General features: G+C 34.4%; 1 protein-coding gene across 1 annotated transcript; it reads right to left on the bottom strand.

Annotated features, from left to right (window-relative positions):
- Positions 1–5,293: 5,293 nt before the first annotated feature.
- LOC117329808 (flavin-containing monooxygenase FMO GS-OX-like 5) lies at positions 5,294–12,243 on the bottom strand. Its single transcript, XM_033887960.1, has 3 exons — positions 12,021–12,243; positions 7,310–7,474; positions 5,294–7,014 (listed from the first exon to the last, which is right to left on the bottom strand). The coding sequence occupies exons 1-3, from the start codon at positions 12,190–12,192 to the stop codon at positions 5,984–5,986; spliced, it is 1,368 nt and encodes a 455-aa protein (XP_033743851.1). The 5' UTR covers positions 12,193–12,243; the 3' UTR covers positions 5,294–5,983.
- Positions 12,244–14,093: the final 1,850 nt, after the last annotated feature.

The raw sequence follows: 14,093 nt of genomic DNA, 5'->3' as shown, positions 1-14,093 counted from the left end.
CAAGTGGATAATTCCTGTCATACACGGTGATAAATTATACGGTAATCCATATGGGTGCTGTCAGTGTACCTTAATGACCGTAGTTAATGTCGGGTAACAAAAGCAAAATGAAGCGGATAAGGTAAGCTCAATGCATACACATGTAAAGGGTTTTGAATATAGGTAGAAATAGGATGTCATAATTGTGTGGTATTCACGTTGATTTTTGAAATAAAAATCATTAGATATATTGTTCGAGCTATTTGGTGTAGTGTTACGCGTGAGGCATATTCATAAAAGAGAAATACTATGTATTTTTTTTTATTTATAATTGACAAGGACTTTGTAAAGACATTGTTTACCTTCGAAGACAATAATGTTCTACACAGTGTTCTATGATATATCTTTTAGACAGATTCATAAACATGGTATTGTTTACTTACATAGTAAGACAATGTCTTGTTGAAGATTAGATATATTGTTTTAGTCTTTGACATCTTAGCTTTATGTATGGTATTTTAAGTATGACCTCCCTTTTGTTTCAGATGCATGCGTATTGTGAGTGCGTATGGTTTAGGAAGCTGCGTAATATATCCTTTTTTGGTCTCTTTGTGATAGCGCGAAACCGACATGCCTTATCACGCCTTATCTCAATCGGGAACCGTCGGCACTTTCCGTAAACGAGAAAATACAATATTTTCTCGTTTACGGAAAGTGCCGACGGTTCCCGATTGGCCTTATCTCCGAATAACCGGAGATAGTTCTTTTTCGTGAGAGTTGGACACTATTACGCGGGCCAACATTTTAAGTACCATCTTACGGATAAGGGATTAATGTTTAGGAATGTAAATGTGATTTAAAGTGATTTGATATTGCTGTTCTTTTCACGTTATTTTCTTCCAACACAGTCTGCCATATTGTAAACTTACCAACTGTTCCAAATGTCCGCAATCTTACGTAACCACTCTGTTACACCTTTTCTGAATGTCTAATGTTATGACAGTTTTATGTCTTTGAATCACAGGCGTCTGCCTCTATACGTATTTATAGAAAAAACATATTAGCCCCTACTATACTTTATCAAAAAGTAGAAGTATAAATATGCAAATCAGTAAAGGGAAATGAAGGAGATTGACATGGAAGTAGCAATGAGTATATATATGTTGATGTATTATAGTGTCATTTATAGAGACCAACCAATTGTTTTCCCATACACTTTAATGTTAAAGTTTTGGAGTATTTCATTCAAATTCTTCAATTCAATATGAATTCAATTATGGTTTATAACAAAAGTTTAGGGTCTGATATAACACCTAATCAAAAATAAAAATTTGGGTCCTTCAGCTCAAATTTTCTCCAGGGTAGCCATTTTGAAAATAGGTGAATTTCGCAGTAAAAATTCTCAAAAATCTTAAATGTTTACCTGTTTATTATTATTACGTGAGCTTTTGGGGAAAAAATCTATCGGACTTACGAAATTTATATCAACATTTGTTATTGATAGTTACCTATCAGGCTACATTTCTATTTTCTCGCTTCATAACATACTGGCCAATCAGTGGCTGCCAGACATTTTATCCTTGGCTCAACTTTCTATACACAGGGGCTGTTTCAAAAATCTATTTTTCAATTGGTTGGTTGTTCCCTATAGTTAAATTGTTTACAGTTGTAATACAGTTATAATAGTGAGAACTATAAAAGAAATAAAGAGACAGCTCTATGAAGGAGGTACGGGAAGATGTGGTTTCTTTATTTTAGACGTGCAGTACCTGCTGTTGCGATATGGTGCGATTATATCATGATGAATGTAACGCGGACCTCATGGATAATGTCCCTGTTAAATAACTAGGTTTTTTGCTTAAAAACCTACTACGCTACTCATAGCAGTGAGTAAACAACTGGGTCACCTCGCAACTGCTTATTTTATGGATATCTATTATCGGGTTAGGTTTGTTTGTTTGTTTTTGTTTAACGTCCTATTAACAGTTGGGTAAGCTAGTCAGAGCGTATAATGTGCAGACACACATATGCTACATTGTATTGTGTCATACGCTCGTGGCAGTGTTATATATACTACGCCACGTATGTTATACACATTTCGTACCATATTATTCGTAGTAGGGAGTACAAAACTCGATCACCCCGGAATAGCTTAACTGCTGAGTATATGGATACATGTATATATATATTTGTTATCGGCGTGGGGCACTGAAGAGGAGACATCAAATCAATAATGGGGAATAAGTAGTCACTCACCCAGGTACAGTCCGTACAATGGGAACCTAACTAGTGTATATATAACGTAGCTGTGTCGCAGGGTCCGGATAATCAGCAGATGCGACTTACTTTGTTCCTTACAGCGCCCCATGGCTGTAAACTGTCCATATAGTCTATGTAAATAATCTATTGATTGTTGACATTTTAGTATAAGACAATGGAAGAATCTTTGTTTTTTTCAGTCAGGCTAGAGTTGCTTTGTTGACGCTTTACACATTGTAAAGGGATTTATTTTTCATTTATATTTTTCTTGTTCTTCAAAAAGATTATTTGTATGTTTCTGGCAAGAGAAAATGACATGATCTATTGTTTCTTTATTATCACCGAATGGATTGTGTGTTGACTATCATTTTAACATAATACACTGTACTTATTTTAGAGTTTTTTCCTGGTCTAAGGCTAGATTTGAAGACTCATCTCATTTATTGTTTGCATATAATTTTGTCTTTTAATACGAGTTTCAATTCTTTGCCTGCGGTTGTTGTCCTTATCATGATTTTTTTCAATTATTATTCCATTTTTGATTAATTTGATTGATTGATTATCTAATAAACCTCAGATTCTATAAGGATTATATAAGTCAATTTTATCATGTGTCAACGCATACCTGGAAAGTTCATCAGCTATTTCGCAATTTGTGATATCTATATGATATGCAATATATATGCAAATTCTACTGTAATACTCTCATTTTCGTGAATGAACATTATACGAAATTTAAGGTGGCCTATCTGGCAGTGCTTCTTTTTCTAAAGACTAAAGAGCAGATAGACTATCTTAGAGTAAGAGTGCTTGCCTGTTAGTTTACTCAATTATTCCTAGCATTAGTCCTATCGCTATTAATAGGCTGGAGTAAACCGCATACTTGTCCGACATTATGATATTCCAAGATGATTATCAGGGGATTTATAGACCCACCAGTATAGTACATGGGTGAAGTGTTGAAACCTGTTTTCTATGATTGCCAATGCTATTGACATTTGTCTGTAGTTTTCCAACTTTGATAATCTCATGTTCACATAGAAGCCATAGGAGAAATGGGTTTCAAATTTTTCGTCTACCAAGATTTTACATAATTTGTGTTCCTTCAATTAATTGTTAAGCTGTGATCGTATGTAGACTTTTTGATATTTTGATTTTGTTTTTAGTTTTCTTTTTTACAATAATGGGTTCATATCATGCAAAAGAGTCTGTAGTAGTATCAAGTAGATGATTAAAGGGAGATAATTCCAATATGGGTTTGTGAATGTACATGTATTATATTTATTAGCAAATAAAGTCAAAATCTGCGATGTCTTTTTTAATATTGATAATGTGATATTTCGTGCATATTTGTTGATAATTCATCATACATGAACGCGATGGAATACAAGAAATTACGTCCCCGTGTAAAAAAAAAGGCTGACCACCCATCCTTTGGAGATTCAAATATGTAAATTCAACAACTAAGCATTTTGTCAAATTTCAAATCTTGATTTTGTTTCCCAAAGTAGATGCAATACTTGGGGTTTATTCGCTTAATGCTCTGGGTATGAATATCAATAATATTTAGATGCTATTATTGTTTATGTAGTTCAATATCCATCCAGTCCAGTTATAAACTAGTGCATTGTAAGTGAATATTGTAAGGTAACTATTTGTTGTGTTCATCGAGTAAAGGAAGGTTAGGTTTCAGTTATGAGGGAGATTGCACATCAAATCAATTTAATCTGCTGTATATATCCAGTTACACATTATAGAACGGCTAGGTTAACATCTATGACATATAGTTTATACCATGTAGAAGACTTTTTATATATTGGAATATTTATTCTGGAATACCGAACTTATTTGAATTAGATTACAGAAGATACTAGTGCACTTAAGCAAAAAATCACTTATAATCTGACTGAGACAAGAACAGTCTTACTCAGAAATATTCATTCTTTTATCACAACATTTATCGTATGCTGTTTATTTTAAAAACAACTGTGAATCCTCGCAATATTGGACAACTGAAAATCTCGTCATCGCGGCGTGATTCGCCGTGAGTCTTTGCTCATATTAAATAAAAAAAAATGAATTAAAAAAAAAAAAACTAACGTTATCTTTACTTTCAGATTGTTCTATGAATATGTGATTTTATAGCTTAAATGCAATATCTTCTGTTATCGTCTTTGCCCGACCATTTGTCTTGTCTCTTGAGACCATTTCCTAACGGGCACACGGCAGCGAAATGTTCTCTCGAGTTAGAATAAAGTGGTCATACAAATCAGAAGTGTTTTACATTTTCATCTCTAGAGGTACATGTACAAACTGCTGTTCGATTAAGTGATCATTATAATCAGAGTTGAGGCTGCTGGCATGATTCCTTGGGTGACAGAGTAATAAGTTGTAATCTTTATTATGATATATTATTTCTTTAAGACCTTATTAGTTTTTTTTAATTCTTCTAAAGAGCTAGCATTTACAAAGTCATCATTGAGTAGATAGACTTCACTTAGTATTCTACAAAGCAAGGGATTAAATAATCCGGTGTTTCTTAGTTTGGTTTGTTTGGTTTGTTTTTGGTTAACGTCCTATTAACAGCCAGGGTCATTTAAGGACGTGTCAGGTTTTGGAGGTGGAGGAAAGCCGGAGTACCGGTGTACATCTATCATGCACATTATTATTTTTAAAGGGTTTTACACTTTTTTTTTTTTGGGTTTTTTTTTTTGAGATCCATTAGTTAGAACTTTGTCAATGGTAACATGTAGAATTCTGAGGCAATACTTGCAGACTTGCAACTTGTGAGATGAATTGTGGTTATCTTAATTGTAGTTTGCTTTTGTTTAAGGGCACATGCTATGCAAATAATCAAGGATGTACAGAAATCGGTATTACTTAAGATCACTTGATGAATATCTTGGTTGACGTATGTAGAATTCGATAGATTTTGGTAAGTTCACGTGATACAACATTTTATACAGGGTAAAGTTCTGTAAGGTACGAAATAGTTAAGTTCGTGAACAGGATATGGGACGGTTTCACTTTATACATAGAAATCAAATGCAATATATAATATGATTCATTGTACTTTTTTTATATTTATTAAGGTAAAAAATAAATACGATTCTATATCTTAGATATTGCCCGATATTCCTAAATTCGCATGGGAAAAAACATGGTCACGCGGAAGGCAATGTTTTGAGATGTTTCCATTTTTCGGAACACCGAGTTAATTTAGCAATCATGGTGCAATAATCGTTGTGATGTCACAATGCCCAAAGCAGTTTTCATGTTTTCAACAATAGTTATGATCCAATTTCATCATATCGCAAAAAAGTTTCTTACTAATATAAAATATAAACTAAAATATTTGCTAATCGTGATTAATGGTATCTTTTGATATGGTTTATGGGGTAATGTTGTATGTATACCTATACACATTTACCAATCATGGCCCTTTAATTCGGTAAATAGTATGCCATTTCCAAATATATGACCTCAGTAAAGGTCCATAATTGATAAAAATGTACACAATATATACAATATACCCTTATAATTCGTATCAACAGCACGCCTATTTACTTGTATTTATTAATTTGTTTTTGATACAGTTCTGTTTACAAACGTTTATTTGACGCTGAATTATATGTATATCTATATATTTTCGCCTATCTTTATCTATGATTGATATACGATGAAGTTGAATATATATTACATTCTAAGGAAACATCCATTTGCCCTCACCATTTCTCTTCGTTCTCTATTTGTTGGGCGTTTGATTAACAAACGTGTCTATGGAGTCATCAAATGCTTCCATCCAGGGTGTGTGATGTTTTATGCCCGGAGATTTAGTAAAAACTGAGGTGAATGCTTGGTCCCTGTACGTCACAACATCTGCGTACTTGTCATCCTCCCATCTGTCAAAGAGAGCTTTAACATCCAAGTTGTATTTGCAGCCTACTTCTTTAGCAAGGTCACACACAAACGCCGTCTGAAAGTCGATGTGGTCGTAACAATTCTTCAATAAGGATTCCTCTTTCAGCCATTTTTTAATGTCAAGCTCCATTTCCTGACGATTCGGCAGCTTCACCTTCCGTCTTATCACTGCGCATGCCCATTCAGCCTGGATGTCAAACATTGTGAATGTGTAGTACTGATCCTGCATACCAATGTACATTAGTTTACTGTTTCCGTCTCCCATCCATAAGGTTCCCTTATATAAACCAGCCGGGTATAAGCGTAGACTTGTCTTCAGACGAAGACTCTCGGACAGATATGGGAAGTGATATAAATATCCCGTGCAAAGGATTATGACGTCTACATCTGCCGTGGTTCCGTCTTTGAAATAAATTGTCTTTCCGTCTATTTTCGTCAACAATGGACGTTCTTCTATTCCTTTTGGCCACTTGAATCCCATAGGTTTAGTCCGCCAGCAACAGATGACGTCACCAGAGCCTGATTTCCTGCATTGCATGGCTAAATCTTCGGCTGAGTAGCTTGAGCCAACTATTAAAAGACGTTGGCCTTTGAACTCCTCTGCTTTTCTAAAATCATGGGAATGGAGAATTCTACCATTGAACGTGCCAATTCCGTCAAAGTCAGGAACATTCGGGACTGAAAAGTGACCTCCTGCTACGATGATATGAGAGAACCTCTCAGAGGGGAGAACTTTATCACAGCCTAGATCTTTAACCGTGACGGTGAAGTCGTCCGTGTCATTGTTGTAAGTCACGTGCTTCACAAGCTTATTAAAGCGGATCGGATCCCGGACATTAGCTTTGCTCCAACGACCTAGAGGCAAGGGAAAATGTACATACAATGTAATTATCCTTCAAATATGTTAAGATAGAACCCAGTCTAAATAACATTATTCTAATAACAGAAAACGAGATTTCAGTTTTTTGCTTGACAAACAATTACATCAACATTATATTTCTTTCACTTACTGTCCTATAGTTTGCTTCCATATTTTATGAATATTTGTAAGTATTTAGATAGGTGCATTGACAATTGTCGCAAAGATCAAACGAGTAAGATACATACAATAGTCAAAATCAGTTTATCAAAATGAAATTACAATGCGTACCTTGTAGATAGTCGAAAAGAACAGAACGCGGTGGATAGGATGGAATAACTTTCCCGAAATGATCCTCGAATGTATAATCTGGGAATTCCAGGCATTCCTTGGGACCGTTAGACCAAAGATCCCGGTACATGCTTCCGTGACAGGGTTCCCCATACTGGTCTAAACCTGATCAACAAAAAGTATACATTATGATATATACTGAATATTTGAGTAGATTTTGCGAGAGGATAGTAAGAGGGAATTTTCCCACGAGGAGAATCTTGAATATTTGACGTACGATCTTATATTCCTTATTTGTTCATTAATATCTTAATTACTTATTCATATTTGAATCCACAATAAGTTCTTAAATTTGACAACAGACTATAACAGCTTTTGCAGCGATCACGGTTACTTGAAACAGACTTCCAACCAACGTTCCTTATAGTTATATATGTATTATACGTAACTGATTCAGAAGCTGGGAGTCCTTGTGTCATCCAATATTTAATACCTTACATTTATCTAAAAGAGAAAGCTTTATCCATTGGCCAAAAAAGAGAGGTTTGTTTGAACTGTCTAACATCCATGTGCCAGATTTATTTATAGAAATGGGTGAATTTCGCAGTAAAAATTAATGTTTACCTGTAAATTAGTATTACCTGACATTTGGGGGGGGGGGGGGGATCAATCGGAACATTTCTTATGGATAGATATCTTTTTTACATTTGATCTTTTCTTAAATACAGTGTCTACATTAAATTCTAAACATTAAATCGGAGGTGCAATAATAACGCATTTGTACTCTCACCAAGGCGGCCGGTTCCACGTTCGGAGATGAAAAGGTATGGGACCACGTGAATTTTCTCCAATTACTCCTCCCACAATAACACCCCTCGCGCGCTTTTGTCCACGTCAACAAGCGTATCTGATATACATTGTATACAGCTTGCTTTGCAAATATTTTTAAAGTAATAATGTTTACATTAACTTCTAATTAAAACGAATTGACCCTTATCTTATTATGTACACATTTTGAAATATGTATGTTAACGATGTAGAATAAATAGCTGCGATTCAATTAAGGGTTTTACTGTAATCATAAAATGTTTAAAATCCAATTATAAACGAACCTACGTGACATACGGCATATTTTTAATCTTAAAAAAGTCACTTTTAATTAATATTTCTGTTTATCGGCCTGTTATCCGATAAATTAACACATTTGACATATTTGCATGTGTCACACTTGTGAAATACTCAGAGGCTTTTTTCATTGGTTGAGCCAATCAGCAATCGATTATGACGTCGTAATATGGACAATGACGTTACGTCATAAAGGGAAAATGATGGAAAACATGATTCCTAAAAATAATAGTTTTCTTAGTTTAAATATATCATAGATTTGGTTTCATTTCTTATGATATTATTGAAAACCGTCTTGAAATTTTTGCTCGGCAACATCTAAGACTCGTTTCATAAAATATGATATGAAATAAAATGTAAAAATTCATTTAAAACCCCATATGAACTATTAACGTAGAAAAACCTTCTTTTTCCTAATAATACATATTTTTATGTTTTAATGTTTTATCGGTTCAGTTGAAGGTATTTTTCTTCATTCATTCAATTTCATTTTCCACAAACGTTATTGAAAAAAAGTCAATTTGATTGGTCATTGGATCCATCTATATCCTCGTCAAGTAATTGACCTTGAGAGTCGTTTTCCTGAAAACTGGACACATAATTGTCACGTGACACCTTACACATGCTCAACAATGTACATTTCATTCTCTATATAACTGTTACGTAATAACAGTAATAACAAATTATTTTAATCACGTTTGTTGACTCAGTAGGAAGCGCACAAAGGGTCATGTTATGAGAGGACACCGTAATACATGTACCCGAGAAAAAATCGTGTAGTCTGGTAAACGGTCCATACATATTCACGTCAAGTCAAGGACTGTGCCACCCGACTATACATCAAAGCATAACGTTTTGTGTTACACAATAGTACACTCCTGGGAGATATCACAACTAGGTATTTTGTTACGTCTCAGAATTCGTATTTATACGAGAATGACCTTCGTCCGTGAGTAGGAAGAATCATGAGACGGGCGATACAAATTTTATTATGTGTGACGATTTTCTGAAGCAGACTAACCGGAGAACGGGGTCAGCAATCGTCAAGTTACAAAACTGCACATGTACTTTTTTTTAACGAAGCACTGTTGATATACAAGGCGTTTTAGAACACTTGTCGGACTTTGTTATTACATAATGAAATAAAAAATGGAAACTAATAAAAATTTATTGTAGGTAAGTCCAGTGGAGACATTAATATAATGTTATTAGTACATGGTGTATGAATATACTGTAAGGTGCCACAATACACACGATTTTTGTATGCTAAACCTAACAATAGTTTTACGTTTCATAATTTGTAACAAATGACATCATATTTATGAATAACGTCAAGATGACTTCAGTTAAAATAGTTACAAATTGGAGAACTCTATTTGATAATATGCTCCGCTTTTCTGATCCAACATTAATATCGTTTTTTCTCTAAAACGTTTTTTTTTTTTGGTCACATTTTCGAATGTCGGACTTGACATCCTGTTGAGCTCTCTTCTTATCGCCAGATGAAGTTCGTACACGTCATTTAAAAAGTGGAAGGTCATTAAGAAAACCACTTAGGAAAATGTCAAACGGATTTATATTTCAATTTTAGTTTCAAAATGCAACGATATACTGTAAATATGCCGTCATAAGTATTAGGCAGCAACGCCTACACAGGCAATATTCCTTCACGTGAATTTTTGTTCACGTGAATTTCACGTGAAAAAATTCACGTGAAATTTACATGAATTTTTTCATGTGAATTTCACGTGAATTTTACATGTATTTCACGTGAATATTTTTTTCACATGAAATTCACCTGAAAAAAAAATTCACGTGAATATTTTTTTTTCACGTGAAATTTACCTGAAAAAAATTTACGTAAGATTCACATGAATTTCACGTGAATTTCACGTGAAGGAATATTGCCTGTGTACACTAACTTTGCCAGGTGTGGAGTTTCCCCACTTACTGAGACCACACTTCCTCCAAATTGTTTCTTCTGCGTAGTAGCTCAGGTACAATAATTTTCTCTAACTTTTTGAAACAACAATCAGATTTCACAATAATTCCTTATCTACTCACTGCTGTGCAAACTGTTTTTTCTCGGTATGCTATGGTTTCGCGAAGTAAATGTCTGCTTTTTTTCTGTTCTCAATAAACGTGTCTTTTGTTTGATGACTAGGTAAGTATGCATAAAGTAAGCTTCATCAGATGCTGGAAGAAATATCGGTACAGTTAATATGCTGCTATTTGAAATTCTATATGATGTGGGCTTTAAGTCATTTTTTGTAATTCTATAAACAGACGCAATATTTTCATGAACCGAAATAGCACCGTAAACAAAAGCACAATGTAGGGTAAGTTATTACTTAGATGTTTGTTTGTAAAAGAAATAATAGTTGTAACATTTGATACCATGCAAAATTGTTTTTATTTCTTTCCAGACTCCAGATGGTCCAAATTCTTCGGTAAAGGCCTAATATCGAAAATTGAAAATTGACTCTATTCAGCAAATACGTAATTGATGTCCAGCAAACCGTAATGTATCTTTAGTACTTTGATAAGACAATCTGCCCGGAACGAGGTCCGATCGATCAAGAATATCGAAGTAGGCTTAATGGACTAACCAACCAATTGTTTTTCCATAGACTGTAGCGTTAACGTTTTGGAGTATATCATTAAAATTCTTTAATTATAAATAAAAAATCGTTTAGGGTCTCATATAACACATAATCCAAAAAATGAATTGGGTCTTTCTGCTCAATTTTTTTTCCAGGGAACCCATTTTGAAAATGGGTGAATCTCGCAGTAAAAATTCTCTGAAATGTTTACCTGTAAATTAGTATTACCTGAAATATTTTTTTTTGGGGGGGGGGGGGGGGGGTGTGAATCAATCGGACTTACAAAATGTATATCAACATTTCTTATGGATAGTTACCTATCAGGCTACATATCTATTTGATACTCCATAACACACTGGCCAATCACTGGCTGCCAAACATTTTATCCCTGGCTCAACTTCCTTTACTCAGGTGATGTTTCAAAAGTCTTTTTTTTTCAATTTGTTGGTTGTTCCCTATAACGTTGCTAACAGGGCGGGATACATGGGTATGTCTATATCGTAGACTTTGCATTCACTTGAGTGCTCGTTTCACTCTATCATGTAAGTGTGTGCAAAGCCATATGATTGTGAGTGTCCTTGTAATACGGTCGCATTATTGTATCTGCATATACACATTAATGCCATCGCGTCCCGAAATTGAATAACTGTATTGCGCGTAAATAAAATACGCTAAATTCATGCGCATGTAATGCTGTCACGATCTTGGTGTTAGTAATGCTCTCATAGACTGCAAAGCTGTCCAAATATAAATGTTTGTAGTTGGAACATGTTTTCTTACTCCCATGTACATGTGATATGCATGTTAATGATATTGTTGACATATGGCAAACATGCACGTCTCCTTTAAGCGCATACACAATTTTAATGTCAATATGATATAAATAAGTGCCCTTTCTTTGTGAAAGAGACGAGTTAGAAACTCTATGTAGGTGTATGGCTACATATCACAACACTAAAATGAATCTTTACATACGAACTAACCTGTTCTCCAAGTGTAGTTCCACAGTCCTCCCCAGTCCGACTGTTTTTCATAACACACCACCTCTAAACATGTTTCTCCAGCTTGTTGATATTTACTGTTATGGTATAAAAAGGACATGCCACATGGGCCTGCTCCGATAACGCATATTCTCGGTTTCCTGAGATCAGCCATGCTTAAACTGGTCTATCCACTCGTACGGGAGCTGAAGTCGGCAGGTCTAAGCTATTTATAGTGTATGTATAGCAACCAAGAGTCGCACTCAGACAAAAAGGTCTAGAACAGTTCAAAAGTTTACCCCTATTATTTCATATCATGGGATTTTTATCTATGTTGAAATGTGTCTTGCAACATCTAGACATGTTGACACGTTCTTTTACATCCATTTTTATAACAGAATAAGGAATTTTTTAAACATTATCTAGAAATTCTGTCTTGTTTTAGATAAACTTTAAGATTATTATATAACAATTGTGTACTATTAAGATAGCCTTGAACCCAGACACGGCGACAAGGTTTATATCATAGTTTCATACTTAAATAGTTGAGATGACACGATGATAAGACAGCGAATATCAGTTTAAGACAACAAAACATTAACTATGTGATGTTATCGTTCAGGACAGGTTGATCGAAGTTCACACAGCTCAACACTTAAGGAATGAAATTTATTTGTTCAACATTCATGAGGTCAAACCAACATTGGCTTCTGGACACATTTCGTAAATCGCGTTAGCATGATAACACTCTTATTATTAAAAACCAGCCAAATATCTAATAATGTATAAAATTGTATTCTTCGGTAACACTTTTGCTTTTTAATCTCCGGAGAACAATGTTGGATAATATTCAATTGATGACATTCAAATTTTTTGGCCAAAAGTCAAACCTTTTGTACTTATTAGGGAAAGGGCTTTAATAAAATACGATGAAATCAGTAAGAACACTCTGCCCGTTCACGTTAAACAAATAGCGAGTTTGATAGTCTTTACTTAAATTTCGCTGAAGAAAGTCATGCAATAAGTTGTTTTTACATGTATATATCGGACAGGGGATATTACCTTAACATTCTTCGCTTCAGTACCTAAGGCGAAATGATCATGAATTATTGAACAAACTATGTCGCGTAAAGGTTGACAAAATACATGAAAATAAGACTTGTCTTGATTTCTGAATAGAGTATAGTTGATTATATTTTGTAAGATAATCAATAACACTACGAAATTGCATGACCCTCTTATGTTCAAACCTCACAGGAACAAATGTTTTTACTAGCTTACTGCATTTTTTTATAAGGCGTTCTTCCGCAAAATGTATCCCAAACAAACAAAATCTCAAACCTGAAAGCCACAAAATGTCATCCCAAAAATATTAAAGCGATTATAACTGTAAAAAGCACTGTTGCACTATATTATCGGGCATATATTCTTTTTAAGATATAGCATACATCTTAGACTCCCCTTAATCAAGGACATTTGAATCTTGTCCACTTGGGGACCACATGTTCAGTGCACCATGCAGTTCATCCTATAAGAACGAATATGTTATCGCGCTTTGTGGATTCATCGCTCGCACCATGGTCTCTTCATACGGCTTCTTTATATGTAACATTCTTTAAACAAGCAACCGAGATAAACATTGCTTTCAAACTAGTAACTATATATCTATAAAACATTTTTTTCCTGTTATAGATTCGGGCATCGTTATATCTTCAGTGCATTTCACTATTGATCATGTCACAATTTATACGAAGAAATCACCGTTTAATGAGTATGTAGTTAACAGTTATAGTCGCTTTAAGACAACTTCCCCTCTTAGTTTTTGTTCTGTACCTAATACAAACGCATGTTTTCACGTAAGTTAAAAGGTAACACTTACACTTTATTTCCAAAGACCTTCTGCTTTGCCAAGTCGTCATTCTCCTATTATGAACTTTGCTAGAAAACATTAAAAACCCAGTAACAGTTTATACCGCGTTTTGTGTAAAAAATATGTATATAACAAGTTGCAATGATTAATTGATTTCTTTGGAGTTGAACAACGTCCGCCTAATGAAGTAGAAAATGTAATTATAT

The sequence above is a fragment of the Pecten maximus genome, chromosome 6 (assembly GCF_902652985.1).
Source record: "Pecten maximus chromosome 6, xPecMax1.1, whole genome shotgun sequence".
Lineage (NCBI taxonomy): Eukaryota > Metazoa > Mollusca > Bivalvia > Pectinida > Pectinidae > Pecten > Pecten maximus.
The sequence above is the reverse complement of the archived record's forward strand: the minus strand, read 5'-3'. Positions and strand labels throughout refer to the sequence as shown.